The sequence below is a fragment of the Parus major genome, chromosome 1A (genome assembly GCF_001522545.3).
Source record: "Parus major isolate Abel chromosome 1A, Parus_major1.1, whole genome shotgun sequence".
NCBI lineage: Eukaryota > Metazoa > Chordata > Aves > Passeriformes > Paridae > Parus > Parus major.
In genome coordinates, this window is record NC_031773.1 from 31,048,551 (window position 1) to 31,065,941 (window position 17,391).

Below are 17,391 nucleotides of genomic sequence, written 5' to 3' on the forward strand. Positions count from 1 at the left end.
AAATCCTATTTAACACAAATTTAACTAGTTACCTGCTGAAAGATGGCAGGTAATGGAATGACTGTAGATTAGCCAGAAGATTTCATACAATTCTGCAAATGGCAGAGAAAAAAATTTCTCAAACACCTGCCTGTTGTCTCTTAACAATTTGATTTGATGCACACAAAATATGGTCCAATATTTCCCTGGTATAATGCCACTGGCTGGAAGGCCTGTGACTTACAGGAGGGAAGAGTTTACCCAATATTTTTTACTGCATTCTACATTCATGTATTCACTCATGGAACTGTGTTTCTTTATCTTTCCATTACTTACCTCTCTGTAAGTAGAGCAATGCCTGCCACTTTTGATAAGCTATGTATCATTCCAAAGACTTTAATGTTCCTGTTGTGGAACTGTTTCTCAGCCATGAGTAGATTAATTCAGTGTTTGGATAACAGCAGTGTACCAGCTCTCCTCTTGAATTTAGACAGAATTTGGTGTAGCTAAATAAAGTATTTGCCACTTGGATCAGTTTTCTCTATGATTAAAATGGTCCCATTTCTGTGATATTTTCACTCCACTAATGTCCTATTTATGAGCTAGCTTACTTCCCCTGATAATTTGATCGATTTGCTGTCATTGCCTCTATGCCAGGTGTTCTGATGGCACTGCAATGCAACCAGCAAATATAGTAGGCACATGAAGACTGAAGACTTAAACTTCAAAATTCAAAATACAGGTACCTTGAGAAAATCAACTCAGGTACATACCTGCATTTCTAAAATTAGTGGCATTGGATAGATTTCCAAGTCTTCTGGATTGGTCATTGGACTAAAATTGTCTCCAAATTGTCATCTACTGTTACTAGTATGTGAAAGGCAGCAGTTGCATTAACTGTGAGTAAATGAACTGTTCACATTTCTGAGATTCATGTGGCAAAGAGCAGACAGCTTCAGGATGGTACGACAATGGCAGATGTCTGAAGACCTCTGGCAATGAGGGGAAAACTGCTTTGCTTTGAAAAATTTACTGTTCTTGGACTTATAGCATTTCCTTGCAAATAAGCCTGTGTAGAAATTAGCGGTGGCAAGAGTGCAGCCTACATACGGAAGGCTCCCATTAGCCCTATATTAGAACCAATATTGTGGACTTGAGACAGACAATTTTAGGAAATTTTTTTCCTAAAAAAAATTGTGCATAATTTTTGACAGATTTTTTTTCTCCTTTAGGGACTCTGATTACAGGCTTAAAAAATTACTATCTTATTAAAAATAATAAAAGTTTGCTGAAAATTTTTCTTTTGTGTTTCTGAGACAGTAATTTAATTATGAATTAAGAACTCTACCACCTCTCCTCTGCAACAACACTTCTGCTTTTATTTTTGCTGTTCCTAAGTTATTCAGCTTTGAACCAGATTAATTAACTCATACAGTGAACATTTTATATAACTTTTTAATATATTATTTGATTCACTTGAGTAAGCCTCTGCTTAAGGGGTCTGTGGGTTTAGTACAGAGTACATACTCAGGCAACAGTCTAGACTAGACTGATCAAAGGAGCTGATCAGACACTAACTAAATTTTACACACTAGTTTGAGTAAAAAGCAATTTTCTGATCTTTTGCTTGCCTGAAAGAGCTAACATAAAACCACACATTGATATAACTGCTAGCGCATCAGGCTAATTTTCTAATTATTCTTTGCTTTTCACAGGAAATCCATGTTTTAAAGACTGACCACCCAGACCAGTCTGGGGTTCACCTTCTTCTTTGTGCATATTGACACACTTCCTGTATATTTTGATAGCTGTCTTTCTCACTTCTATGGGTAGAATTGGGCCCTGAGGGACTCACATCATATAAAAAGCAATTCAGAGGTGAGTGGGTCAACCTTTCACAGCTCAACTTATTTTCACCAGAATTGGCAGCCACCTGGGATGAAAAGCACGACCCAGCACACATATACACACTCTTCAGAGGGGGAGGAATTAAAGCAATATTGTTGATACCTGGTAAAAGAGAGTTTTATGGTTTTCATTAATGTTTTCAGCAGTTGGAAGTTATTCAACTTGCAAGTTACAGCTGTTCATAAGAGTCAAATTATTTGATCTGAGGAATGAGACAGCTCTAGATATGAGTAAAGGGAGGGACATAGACATACGTGTACAAGGCACTAGTCCAAAAAAGCTGTGGTGAACTTATAAGCCTGTACTGGGCTCTTAACCTTTCTTCACTAACTGCTTAGCTGTTTCATGACAGCAAAGGGTATTTCTGATGGCTCAAGTGACAAAAAAGGACACATTTATTGGCTGCCTCAATGAGGGGGCTGGGTGCAAAAGCCTGGCCTGGGAGTCACCCTGCTCAGTGGGCTATTCCCCTGCGATTGAAAAGGTGCTGAATAAGGCCCTAATTGGGTTTGGAGACTGAAGTGCCCTTTCTGTGACCTTGCAGTGACAGAGCTGCCAAGCAGCAACTGAAGGCTTTTTCCACTGAGCAACCTCCAGAGCCCTGAATTCAATAGCCCAGAGTCAATAACTGCTCACGAGGAGGGAGACTGGCTGATGCAGCAGCTGCAAACAGCTCCAGCAACTGCTTTTAGAGACCCACTCTATATGGTCCAGCAGGACAATTAATTTTGACTTTACACTTCCTAATGGACTAAACAGCAACATGGTGTTACATGAGCATTACTGCTTCTGTCATGCATGAAACACATGTGTATGCAAGGAAATAGTCTTCTATTAGCATTTAACTCCCCCTGTATTGAGGATATATGAACATATTGTTTTATGCCAGAATACAGCTGTCTTATTAAACTGTCAGAAATAACTACATAGGAAACAAGAACTACTTGAATAGATGTGGTGCCCAGAGAGCATCTGATTCTGCCATGGTTAACAGTGACATTTTAATTTCCACCATACTGGTGAAACACACTATAGCAGAGCCACAGGGTAAGCCTGCCAAAGGCAGATAGATGACTCATGTTTGCAGAGAACAAGTATGTCAACACTAACCAAATATTCTCTGATGACAAGGTTGCTTCAGACCCATACCAATCATTAATTTATATCACCAATGAAGCAGTAATTAAAAAAACGAAAGCTTTTTTTAGCAGGATTGGAAAGCGGGACTCACAGATCTGTAGCTCCTCAGTGCACTGCCCTCCATGCTCTGATGTCCTCTCCACATAGCATCATCTACAGTGAGAAACTGCTCAGAAGTCTTGAGGCCACAGAGGCCAGTAAGTCACTTATTCTGATCTGTTCTAAAAACAAACTAGATTTCCCTGAGTCCTTTCCTCTCTTTTGAACTCCCCACTCACAGGAACTACAGGATTGTACTTGCCATTGCATTTCATGTGCTCAGCATGACAATGAAAGTATGTTCACTATTCCAGAGCTGGGATATTTATAGTAAACACGAATATATTGGAGAAAAAAAATCCCCAAAACACAGCTGAAGTAGCCTAATATGGAAGAAACAAGAACCTGATTTTGTATCTCTTCTGGCCTCTTGAGTTCTTCTGATCCAGAGAAGCCACACCCTGAATAAGTAAATGGGGAGCAAGAGATACACGATACGAGTAGCTCAATGCACAAGGCAGGACCGGCAGTCATGGCAAATCCTACAGCTGGCTATGTCTGCTCAGTCACATGCAAATGAAAAGAAACACCAGGAGCTTAAAAGGCTGCATCTGCAGAAAACTGTATTTATCTTTTGGATTGACATGACTGTGTAGTCCATAAAGATCAGCTAAATTCACCCACAACATTAAGTATATGGTTATTTTCTATATTCAGGTTCAATACTTAGAAATTGCATTTGGTGCCTTAATATACATTCGCTTTTAAAATACATGGAGAGTGAAGCAACAGCAGGATAAAAATCTGCCACTGTGCTGTATTGCTGCTGTGATGCTCAGGATGTAGCAACAACTGTGGCTTAAGGAAAATATTGATATATCAGCTGCTTTTGCATTTTTAATATGCCTAACAACTACCACCTCCTTGAATCAGAGTAGGGCTTAGGGGTTTTTGTTTATTGGTTTTCTCTTTTGTGGAAAACGCAATCAGCTGAAAATTGCAGAGCATTCCTTCTATGTTTCTTTTGAGAAACAAATAGAGCAAACTCACATTTTAGGGGAAGATCTTGTTGGTTACTCTCATTTAATCATCCAGAGAAAGCAACACTTTAGTGAACAAGGTCAAAAGTGTAATTCCACTGCTGTCAGAGGTCTATTGGGATTCCAGTGTTCAAAACAAAGAGACATCTCCAACTGTTAGGAGGATTCAGGGGACACCCTGATTCCATTACACACTTTTTCAGCCAAAAATGATTTGAAACGCAACATTAAACTGCACATTTCTACAACACAGGATAAAAATCTGGTAAAGGTGACAGAGAAAGACCATTCAGAAAACCCTTTTTGACAGTTTATATCAATTCCAAGCCACAGGGAGGCTGTATCCATTTTGTCAAAAGGTGTTAAGCATGTGGATTCAGTACAGATGAAGCAGAAGTGTCTGGCCTGTCTGCAAAGGTATTAGAAATGTGTCAATGAAAAAGAAAGAGGGATTAAACTGACAGAAAGAATAAGGCAGAGCTTTATTATATTCAAAGGGGAGCTAAGCAGTAGATTTTAATTAGGTGTGTCACAAGATAGCTGTGGAAAAAAGAAAGTAAATCCTAGAACTATTGAATCAGTCTATATGGGTACTTGTTTATTTTGGTAACTAAATGCATACACTTAAACAATCCAGGGAAGATCAATGCTATGGTTGGTAAGCTTCAAACCAGTTGTGCTTTTTTTTAAATTTCCTTACCTTTTCTTAATTGCTAAGAAGTGAAAAACAATGACTTTAAAACAATTAAAATGAGAAATGCTTTTCTCACTGTAAATGAAGTACTGGAATTTACTGCCATTACGATTACTGATGACTTTTAATACATTTAGCACTGGCCCCTTGGTTTTACTCCTTCAAACTGAATTACTCAGTCCCATGCAGACCCATTTCTCAATGTTTCTTTAGCAACCAGGTGTACAAACACCTCACTGCAAATAAGTATGGAACTGATCTCATATTCCATCCCGTGTTTTCACTGTGTGGAACTATAGTGCAAAGCCTTTAAACTATTTCCTTAATTTTATGAATTAAGGCACGCTGGGGATAGTGAAACCAACTATTATATAACATTTAGGTGGCATTAAAACAGGTTTCAGTGATGACATATTCATCACCATTAAACTCAGGTGGAAGCACCAACCCTCAGCAATGCATACAGAAAAATCACCCCCCTCTGCCTCCCACCCATAACACCTAAGATAATGTCCCAACTCTTACTTCATCACTATCAAGAAGAAAACAAGCAACAACCAGAAAAGGAGCAGAGCCAGTGAAAATTGTCTCCATTCTCATTTTCCATTTACTGCTACTCAACAGTCATGCCACCCTGATTTCTTCATATTTTTCAGCACAAACATGAGCCTGTTCACAGAAACATCGTGACAGGATAGAAACACTGGATCATTTTTCTTTCAGCTGAACAAAGCCAACATTAAGCAGGAGCAGACTCTGCTTGTGGCTCTTCCTGTGACAGTGTAGTTTCATGTTACATTGTGGGTTATAGCAGGCTGCTCAGACACTTTCATTCATCACCTGGGGGAACTTCAGCTCCCTCAAGCCAATAAAAGGTGTGAGAACTTGCCTTGGTGAAGTATTGCAAAAGTAATTTCCTACAGGAGCGTGCTCTGGCATTTCCTGCCAGAACAATGAAGATCACTCCCAAACTTCTGCTAAGTCTTTTTGCAGACTGCCAGCCACTGGGCTGCTCCAAGGGTTAGTATCTCAGCAGCACAACAGCTGAGTGCAGCCCCTGCTACACCAGGACATTGACTGGGCATTCCCAAGAATTTCATTCAAGGTCCTTTCTTCATGTCTTTGCCACAGCATGGAGCCAAGCATGCTACACCTCTCCTGTGACAAGATGAAAACCTTCTCCTGCCTTTGAAAAGAAACAGAGAAAAATGATGAAATTCAGTCCCTGCAAACCCCCCTGAAAGTTGTCTTTCAGAGGCACCTGCAAGCACATGAGCTGTTCCTGTGCACACATGTGTAGAGCTTTATGCTGTTTCCAATTACTTGACTCATTCATATTTATATTTCTAGTGCTTATTTAGTGATTCCTTTGGAGAAGGCCTCTGGGCACAATGAGGCTGCTGAAATACTCTGCAGCCACTATTCTGGTGGTCTGATTTTAGTGAATTAATTGTGTTGTTTTAAATAAAGGATCGCAAATAGGCAAACAGAAACTGCTTCTGTAAGCAGAATAACAGATTTCTATGGAAGGGCTTGCTTTTCATGTTCAATAGCACCTGAGCCAGTCATGATTTTCCTTACTGCCACCAAAAATAACAGAAATCAGAATTTCAACAACTGATCTGATATTCCATCTCATGTATTCACTAACAACTTAGTAAGCAACAGTTAAAAGGATTTTCTATTGCTGGCAGTCTCCCTCTGCCCTATATATTGCATCTAACCACGGGAAGCACCTGGCTGTCACCAACAATGGAACCAAATGACTTCAGTTGTTTCTGCATCACTACTCTACAGTTAAAAATAAATTAAATGTAATGCTGAGCTTGCAGGCTGTCCACAGAGGAGTTAGCTTGGAGAAGACATGTTGCCCCATCATTTTTGACCCCTGGAGTGGTATGCTTCTAGTTATCAGTGCCTCTTCAGTGGGCTGCAGTTCCATTCCCATGAGACTCTACTGTGAGTGAATTCCCTGCTCTCATTTAGGCCCTCAAGTGTGTTTCTTGGCTGATGAAATTTAACTATGGAGCTATTATTAGCAGTTGGCTTTACTAGTAATGTTTTATTTTAGGGCTAATTATACATTTTTTTGTTATGCCCATCCCCCCACTAATGTGATGGCGCTGGGTTATCTGTATGCAACGTTCTTGTTTAATCAGGAGAGCAACTTTTGCTATTGAACCAGTAGTGACCTCATAAGTTTACCTATACACTTCTAGTAATGTCTACTCCAGCTTCAGTACTACTAACCCAAATGTGAATGAACTAAACTAAAATGCAGTGTAATTAACTGTGTGTACTTCCCGATGGTTCACATCTCAACACATCAATCTTTCAGACAAGGCTTCAGCTGGCAGCTAGAAAGCTAAAACTAAACAAAGCCAGTTTATAGTGACACTACTAAAACAAAAACTGTCCACTGTTGGTTCCAATATCCTTAGGTTGGAGATTTACTGCCCTCATAGGATTCATTTTGCCCCGATGATATCAGTGTATTCTTCATCTGAACACAGCTAAGTACAAGGTTGCAATGATGACAGACCACCACGTTTCTGTATCACAGCTGAACAACATGCCACCAATTACTCAGGCTGTGCCAGGGAAATGAACAAAGAAATGCAGTCACATCTCTGCAGCCGGCTCTGAGCCTCAGGACCAGTATCTGTGGAATCAAAGCCTTTTTCCCTGCTGTCCAGGATATCACATTCATCTCCAAGACAAGTTACTATGGCAACTAAACCTGGGTTTAGTGGATGAAGGCATTGCTGTGCAAGTCAGTGTTTATTTTGCCAGTAATATGGCTGGGATATGGCTGTCCATGTAAGATGGACATAGCAAGGATTTTTTATCTCTCTGCTTTTCACTGTCTTACCACTGACAAAAAGATTGACTTTAGCACCTAAAGTCATATCTACCTGGATCTCAGCTTTTCTGCTTAACTCAGTACCAGCTGCAGTATATTAGATCAAGCTGGACCGAGATGTAAAAGCAAAGACTGCAACTCATGCTCTCTGCTCACTCTTCATGGGTGAATTTTTACCCAAACCCTGCTTCATTTGCCCACACAGAAGTGCCCAGAGCCATCACTAAAAGCCCCAGGAGCAAGGATTAAGCAGCACTGTATAGCTTCTGCTGAGACTGAACAGCCTGGGCTGCCTTAAGTTTGCTGAATTCAGGTGACTTGAAAAGCTTTTCAACATAGTAAGGACCAGAGAAGACTTTGAAGCATTCACCAGGCAAGCCTAGGGTGTTCCCTCTGCCCCTCCTCCCACAGTATAGATGGGAGCTAGAGAACCAAGGTGCCCAGCCTGCTTTCCATGCCTTGGCCCTTGCCCTGCAACACTGCAGTGAAGAACTTGCATGTCTCTGTGGTCAGCTACAAGGGCACAGATAAAAAAGACTGTTTGGAGTTTGTTGGCTTATATTTTTTCTTTGTTTGTTTTTTAAAAGGCTGAAACCCCATGAGAATTAAAGGTAATAGAACTCTTTATTCCTGGAAATCAATACCAATGAACAGTGACTTTACAGTTTACTGGTACTACTTGAATAGCCCAAATTCTTCTTCTTCTTCCTCATTATCTGAAACATAAGATAATATTTATGTGGTTAGGATCAAAGATATAACTGAATGTACCCCTCACTGGAAATGTTTACAATGGCTTCAATACCTGCTAATTGCTATAGGTATTGATAAGGCATATGCTCTCCCAGGAAAAACAAGACTTTGGAAAAGAAGCAGGACATCTGTTTTGTCTTCAAAGCCTGCAAACATTTACTACTAAATTAATAATTTCTGCCAAGTCAGTGCTGGATATGACATGCCAGTAACCTGGAACTTGGCATTCACTGGATAACTAGGAAATGCTCTTCCTTAGCATTGCCCTTTGAGTGAAATTACTTTTTTCTGATCCAACACCTTTTCTTCACACCATACCTTACATGTTTCTTGAAGTGCCTTCAAAAGCTTTACCCAGCACAAAATCCTACAGTATCTGAGGTTGCTGTTATTACAATGAATCTTATGCTCCTGCTTCTCCCTGGAAGGAGGCCAGGCAGGAAGATGGGAGAAGGGCTTTCTGCTGGCCTGCAGATCATGCTTCTAAGGAAAGCACACAGGAAGAACAGAGAGGACATGCCATGTTTCCTGAACATGGCTAATCTTTTCCAGCATTTTGGGCTAGTCAGGATCAGACCTCTCCACCTATCAAACTGCAGTGAAGAAGAATGTACATGGCAAAGACTTGCTTTGCTTTGAATTCAGTCTCTCCTCACTACACAGACCTGTGAGCAAACCCAGCTTAGGTTATCTGTTGCCCTGAAATGATCAAACGTCTTTAATTTCAAATTATTCTGTCAGAGAATTAATAATAACCTAAAAAATGGGATGTTCCATAGATTGGCCAAACTAAATCCGTAAGAGTTGCTCTTGCCTCTGGGGAGGCATCCTATCAGAATTTGGAGGAATGAGAACTTCAGAGAATGAACAGAAATCCCTACCGATTGCACAGCCTCCATGTGTTACTCAGTTTTGAAACTTTCTTTGCTCCATCTTTAGGAGAAGACAGGAAAAAGAATGCTTTTCCAAATACTGCAGACTGGAGAAGCTTAGTAACTAAGTTAGTCTTTCCTCTAGAGACCTCTAAGCCTCTAGTATGAACCAAAGTTACTGTTGTTTATGCAGACACAGATGGAAGACAGAGAGGAGCAGACCACTCACAGAAAACAGGGAAAATATACACCATTTAGATTAGAAGATGAGTAGTTACAAAACCATGAAAACTAAAGCCTCCTAGATAGTAAACCAAAGACTAAAGTAAACTAGTTCTACAATACCAATATATTAGAACACTTTCTAGTTTCCATCCTTACACAGTGTTAGCACTTCTGGCAAAAACAACCCTGCTGGACTGCCTTGAGGAAAAGGTCAGACACCATGAACCACAAAAATGGCTCAGAATCATCAATTCTGACTTCTCAGAAATTCAATTTAAGCTACACTGCCAGTCAGCAGATGTGTGGCTGTTTCCATGCTGCTCTCATTTACTTCAAAAAAAGCAAATTAAGCCCCAAATCTGACTTCCTATAGTGAGAACTAACCATGAAGGAAGCAGCTGACAAGCACCATGACAAAGAAGAGGAAGTATAAATGTAGTAAGCGTCAACACAAGCAGCAAATCCAGAAAGAACTGAAACAGTAAACCAATTCAATTTTCAATTTGCTATTTTATTACACTGGGAGAAGACTGTGTTATAAACACACTCTCCCACACCTGGTCTCTCGAAGTACCAATGAAGTTTACTTCACCTGCACCTACACAAAACCATCACAAAAATATTCATTCAAGTAGCTCCTACCATTTAATAAACCAAAATGCTTTAGCATTAATTTTACACCTGCAAAAAGAAGGAGAAAATCTATTCTGGACATGAGCATGAAGTGCAAATATGCCCTGAAAATGTGACTACTGGGGAGCAAAAGCAAGAAGGCAAAAAGATGATAAAAAAGAGCTGATGAAGCAAAGCAAAAAATTCAGTGACCCTGCAAGTCTGTGAAGCCTTCAAAACATCAGGCTCTTTGCTTTGATGCCATGTAATGGCAACAAATCAAGAAAAGCCCAAGAACCCACTGCAGATTTATTGAGGGTTTCAGGGTGTATGGAAAAGTCAAATCAACTTGCAATGTTCTGCTTCTTGTATAATGATAAAGGCACAGCTTCCCTATGTGGCTCCAAGCACAGCACAAAATGGAAGTGCCTGCAGTCTCTGAGCAGCTCCAGACAACACAAAAGCCAGAACAAGACTTGTGCCAAACATGGTTAATATGATCATATTGCATTACAGTCATTGTAGTGATATTGGACAAATGTTATGATGCATGAGGCTACACAATAATTGGACAGTAATCAGTAAAAACATTAAATCCCTGTTTTACAACTGCTTCATCAGTAGCTATAAAACAATATCCTAATAAAGAGCATAAAACCAAAATGAACTGAGATTTACAAGGCATGGTATGGCAGTTTAGAAGTAAAAGTCACTTTAGTAATATAGAATTTAGAATTAAAGAACAACACTATATAAAACAAAGACCAGAGAAGATTTACTATTCAATATTTAATAAAGAAAAGAAATAAAAAGCAGTTATTCCAATGGCCTAGTTTTCATAGCAAATATGTCATACTGGTAAGCAAAACACAGTGCCTTGATGCTCACCAAAAAAAGCACTATAGCTGACTATAGCACTATCAGTCCCTGATCAGATAACCTTGTATGGACAATGCTAATCACCGAAAAGAAGAAAGAGACAGAAAGAAACATTAGAAAAGCTTTGGCAGATATTCAGATATGAATTTTGACTGTACAAGTAGGTATATTTATGGCAGAGTCCAAGAATGAGCAGACAAGCCATTAGAGAATGAAAGCAGTTCCTTCCAAGTTGTTTTTATCAGGCTCTGAATACATCACCTCATTTTTAGTAGGGTTCTGGTATCATGTGCAGTTAACATATAATTATTACAGAACTGTGATTGCATCGTTAGCAGAAGTTTAATTATATCATTGACATTAGTGATGCCATAACATCAAGCTAAATAATAGTTCATAACAAAACCTACAATTAGCACAATTTTTCCTCCCTTTTACACCAACCAAAAGTGTTCAGCTTGGAGAAGCCTAATAGTCCATACAGAAGCGAGCTAGGGCTGAACCTGAAAGGATCGCTGGCTGGTAATTTAGTAATATGGTAATTAAAGTCTTTTCATGATGTAATTACACATCAACTACAAAAGGACAGCTGCTATACAACACTGCCAGGGTACGTGGCATGAAATGATTAGATTTGAGAAGCTTTGGTGGATAAACTGAATACCACAGACATGAGTCTGAGGTATAGCTGGCACCACACAGTACATTATTATTCAAGTCTCACACTTAACGTTTCCTTAGTTTCATTGTGATAGTAACAGTTTGTTGCACATACCTTGGTCCTCTGACAGCAGAAGCTGTTCAAAACCCACCTTTAAAAGCTTATGCTGTTTTGAATTCCCTGAAATTATAAAGCCTAACCCTCTCCTGGGGAGAGGCAGTATAACTGAGGTTCGCATGAACCCAAAATATTTATTTCCCACACAAAACCTTCTCTCAGAGATTTCTATCTGTGGGAAACTTGATTTATTTGCAGGCTTTTTCCAGTGGACTAGCAGAGAGGGAAGGAGGAGAATGAGGAGAGGGGAAAGGCACAAATGAGTAGGTGAACTCAAAGGAACTAAGGGTTTTGTCATCTAATTCCAACAGCAACAAGAGAAGACCCCTGTTTGAGTGAAAAAACAAACCCTCCCTTCTCAAGAGCAGATAACCATTTCTTGAAGTAGTTTCCTTATTGTATTTCTCTCTGCCCTCCCTTTTATCTGAACAAACCACAAAGTTTACCACACAAGGCATGAGACAGCAAAAAGAAACATTTTACCAATTAACACAAGTAAAATTTCTTGACTACATAACTGGGCTCTTCAAAATAAAGGAATGCACTGTGTACTCTGGCTGTGGGCAGACAACCTCACAGTGACTTGTCTAGTCCTAAAATGTCCTTTTTGTCATGACAGCAACTCAGATGTTTTGCAACAGTCAGGTTTTTCCCTCTAAGTGGGAAAGATGGGATTTAGTGGGACAGAGACCCAGACCAACTGATTTTCAATTTAAAGCTTTAAAATTTCTTTTGAGCTAGGAAAGTCTAGGAATGGACATACCTGAAAATGAAAGATTTTGGAATAATTCTCCTCACCATAAGAATGATTTTTCTGTGAGGTCCATTTGGGAAGCGCAAAACCAAACTATTTTGAATCTGGAGGGACTTTATTACCAAAAAGATGTCAGGAATGAGAATTTGAATCCTGGTTCAAACAACACCCAATCTTGCTGACTGTTTCCTTTTTGATTCCTGCTCTGCCTCTTTTTCTGAAGAGTTGTTCTGAGCGGACTTAATGCACAAAAAATCTTCTTGAACTTCTTGAAGACTTAGTATGTTTAACTACAGTTACAGCAATACTCTGGCACCAACTCCAGATCACTGCAAACAAGAGTGGCTTGCCCTTGTGTATCAGAGGCTGCAGTGGAGCTGAGGCTGCTCTCAGGGAGCACAGAAGGAATCCCGAGGGAACTGGAAGCAGCCAGTTCCAGTCACTTAAGATCAAAGCTCTTGGCTACTCAGAATTAAGTCCTGCCTGGCCAGTTTTACACAGCACATTTTTAAGAGACAATAAAGCAAATTAGCCAACTCAAAGAAAGAGACTCAACTGTACCTCTAGAGTGACAGCACAAGAAAATGTGATCATTTCTAATTTAATGGCAGGAGAGATATAATGTAGTTCAGCTAGCAGTTCTGTTCACAGGATTGGTGATCATCTCAAACATGTTTGCAGCTACCATGTGAGAACTCACTTGACATTTGATACAAAAAGGAGATTCAATTATGTCACTTGTCCCTAGAAACTGGGCGAGCAACTTGCAACACATACAGCAAATTTAGCATCTTAAAAACAATCACCAACATGAAAAGAATGGGAATTTTATTCACAGAGGATTTATCTGACTTCCTACCCAGTGTAAAGCAGCAAGAGGCAATAAAACTATTAAGTTTAAACTAAAAAACCCTTAACTTTTGAGTGTTGTCTCTGTAAATACATGGGTGTACGCACTACAAACATGAACTGTGTGTGCACACAAACCTTAAACGCAAACTCATAACCATAGCAGTCTTCACCTAAAGACAACATGGTTCAATGCCTTTGCAGATGTTTCAGATTATTCAGCTATTAAGGAACAGAATACAAGAGCCATTCGTATCATGTGGGAACTCTTCTCCCTGCCCTATTTATGCAGTGCACTGCCAAAAAAACAGGTGAAGTCTGAAGTCTTGCAAGAAGAGCCTCACTATCTTTCTCCAATGGTGTTAAGGGCAGAGCTAGAGAGGGGGAAAGAATGTGAGAGATTTCCAGTATGCTCCTATCTTTAGGAACATCAGAAGACAAAGAAAATGCTTCTTATTGCGAGTCTTCAAGCACCCAACTTCAAAATAAAACAAAGCAATAGCTCCTGAGCAACAGCATTCAGTTCTTAGAAATGGACAAGTACATGAGCTAAAACAGGACAAAGCAAAAAACCTATACTGTGATAGCCTGTCTCCGTCTCCTCTTCCCCTAAGGCAAAAGTAGCAGCTATTTGCTTACTGATCACTACCTTCAATTACATTAAAATCTGTAAGTCAAATGGCCTATCAAGACTAAGCCTGGCAATAGGAGCCACGGGACTTCCTACGGAACAAATGCAGCCCTACCTGTTGTTCTGGGTGCAGTCACCTTGTCAGTGTTCAATACACAATCATACTACACACCTAACACCTCTTCTGTTTCAAGGGCTTTTTAGCACCTTTCCACTTCTCTGCAAATATCAAATCTTCAGAAACTGCTACAGGACCAGAAATGCTGCCAGTTTCCTTGACTGCAAGCACTGCTCAAGATACGGGAACGCTATCCCTGGCACTTACATTCATTTCTGTGAGAAGTGCTAAGTGCTCAGCCAAGAAACAGAATCTTCTTGTGATGCTCTCTGCATTTAAGGAACTCGGTAACACCAGGCCTGGGAAGTTTGGGGTGAAGGATTAGATGTGGAGACAACACACTTACCTGCTATCACCAGCATTTGCCACATACAGCTTGCCCAACAAATACACCACCACTAGGGCTGTGCAGCCGCCAGAAATGTTATACACGGTCCTCTCTCGCTCTATTTGCAAATCCTGTGGGAAAAGAGAACAAGATTTATAAAGACAGCATTGCAATTAATGTTTGAGAAAATGAGGATTCCCCTAAAAAACAAAAATACAATAGAGTCTATTAGACTGTACGTCCCACTGTCTGTCTTTTCTTGCAGCTATGGCCACATGAGCTGGGAGAAGAACAGAAAATTGAGGAGTACCTATTACTTATACAAAGATGTTTGGGAAAAATCAGGTCAGGAGACTTTAATGCATCAGATACTAAAGAATAAATAGCAGCTCTCAGGGATACAAGAGAATTTGCTACGGCAAAAGCACAATGAAGGCAAAGATAAATGAAGCTTAACAACAGATACCTGGTGGTATAATTGGAGAGTGCTTTACACAGACAGCAGATAATTAATGAGACCCAGCTACAACATGAATAACTACCTACTTCCCTAGAGGAATGCTAGGATTATGGGGTATACACCTTAAGAACAACAGCAAGATGCACTTGTGCTACAAGGCTACCCTTCAGAAACACAGGGAATGACTGGACGCTAAGCTGATTCTGAGTGCAAGAAATATCATATACTAAAAAGAACAGAAGTGGAGAATACAAATTATCACCAACAGTTAATAAAGTCCTAGAAAGGAAAAAAGAACCCATAAATACACACACACTCACATACACACACGTATATATATATATATATATATATACATACAATGCCCCAAGAAAGCTTGTGGAACATAAAGCAAGTAAAACAAGCTATTTTCATCCATACATTTTAAACAAACACTGAAGTATACGCTAATAAATTAATTCTGCTGTCTGTAGTTTAGCTTCAGGTAATAACATGCTACAAATTATTCTTCTCTCCTGTGTCCAGAACCAAATCCCACTTCATACTGGTCTGTCCTTATAATACTGGATTCAAACAGGGAGCATCATTTAACATCATTATTGCAAGTATTGGCAGATCTTTTCCAGCTAAACCCTGCCTACTTACATGTGGGTTTTATCAGAACCAAATCCCACTTCATACTGGTCTGTCCTTATAGTACTGGATTCAAACAGGGAGCATCATTTAACATCATTATTGCAAGTATTGGCAGATCTTTTCCAGCTAAACCCTGCCTACTTACATGTGGGTTTTATTATGAATATATGATTTCCTCTGTTTGTGTGCATATACACACCTCTATACTTCAGCCATTTTCATATCTGCACTGAGCAACAAACAAGCTATTCATGCTTTGAGGTATGGACTTTGGAGCTTTATTTTAGAGCTAAATTTATCTGAAGAAAAACACTACAATAAATACAAACCATGACAGCTACAGTTTGACTGCAAATCTGCAGAGGTGGGAGGAACTCACTGTCCCATGCTTTATCTCCTACAAATTTCAGGGGAGGGAGGTGACCTGAGGCAGCAGCACAGATGCTCAACAGCACTCAGGCACTGTCCTGAGCCAGTGGACAGAGATGCCTGTCACAAATAAGTCGCTGACTCCTTGCAGGTCAATGCATGTACATCCCACTTGTGCCATGGACACAGTGCTGAGGTACTGTCCCAGCGGGCCATCCTCAGCTCTGTGGGCAAACTGCACGTGGATGCCACAGGGACACAGGTTCTACTGCACTCACCAACTTTTTTGGGGGGGGCAGGGGGTGGGGACCAGGAGAAAAACACCTCCAAGCTAGAAATCATATCTTGCAGAACTTTTGGTCACAGACACAGGCCTTTTATAAATGCCTCTTTACCTAATCTTGCCATAGAGAAGCTGATTCTCCTCCCCATGGTTTCGACATATTTCTTAATTAAGCTTAAGAGCTCAAAGGAAGCAGACATTTCTAACCATCAAAATAACTTAAATTTACAAATGCTACGGATTTTCAAGTACTGCCATGAATTTTAAGAAACCCTCATTTCCACAGTTCAGAATCTCCTCCAAGACCTTCAAACAGTGTGCAATTCCTCACCTGTTTTCAGCTTTGTCACACATATATTTTGCAAGTGCTGGAATTCCTGAATTAAAATTTATTTCTTTCAATAAGCAGAATTCAGAAGCATCTATTATAAGAAAGAACATGGAAAATCCTTAGGGCCTTTTTTTCAGAATTTTCTGGACTTAAACTATATCAGTATACTGGATTTTCTCAAATCATTGCTGCTGTTGGGCTCTCCCACCTAGAACTTCAATTTACTACCATGACTTGTCAGAGTACCTGGAGTGCCATGTATGATTTGCTATTACATACACTACTTGACATTTTCTTTTTCAGCAGCAAGGAAAGAGGTCAAGGCTTTCTGACAGCTCAACAAGATCTGAGGGGGGAAAAATAAAGCAAAATAAAATTAAGCTCACCAATGCCACCAACTCATTCTGATGTAAAGACATTGGCTTCTAATGAAATACTTTATAACAGCGGTGCTGGGGAAGTAATACAAACATGGGCAGAATCCACAAAATGCCTCTAAATATGAGAGTAAAGGGGCTCATTCTAGACAGATATATACAAAGCTTTCCTCTCCTTTCAGATCAAGTTTTTTGGTGGTTTGTTTTCTGTTTGTTTGGGTGTTTTCCCCTATTTGGTTTTTTTTGGTGGGGAGGTGTTTGTTTTTGTTTGTTTGTTTTTTTCCCGAAGGAGCAGTTAATTTAGTCGGAGCCCTGCGGTCCGTGCCGGGACAGGCACTGCAGCGGGTGCCAGGTGCTCCCAAAGGTTGCCCAGGCCTGGTCTCCCTTCCGTGGTGCGGGATGAAGGAGGGCGGAGCACAGCCTGCAGAAGACACCGTGACGTACGGGGCAGGTGAGGGCGGGCAGGGCGGCTT

General features: G+C 40.1%; 1 protein-coding gene across 1 annotated transcript in view; it reads right to left on the reverse strand.

Annotated features, from left to right (window-relative positions):
* Positions 1-17,391, reverse strand: part of PPM1H (protein phosphatase, Mg2+/Mn2+ dependent 1H) — a 128,030-nt gene that overhangs the window by 42,108 nt on the left and 68,531 nt on the right. The window contains exon 4 of the mRNA XM_015627289.3: positions 14,481-14,593. Coding sequence (XP_015482775.1) covers positions 14,481-14,593 — 113 coding nt within the window. The remainder of the gene's footprint in view (positions 1-14,480; positions 14,594-17,391) is intronic.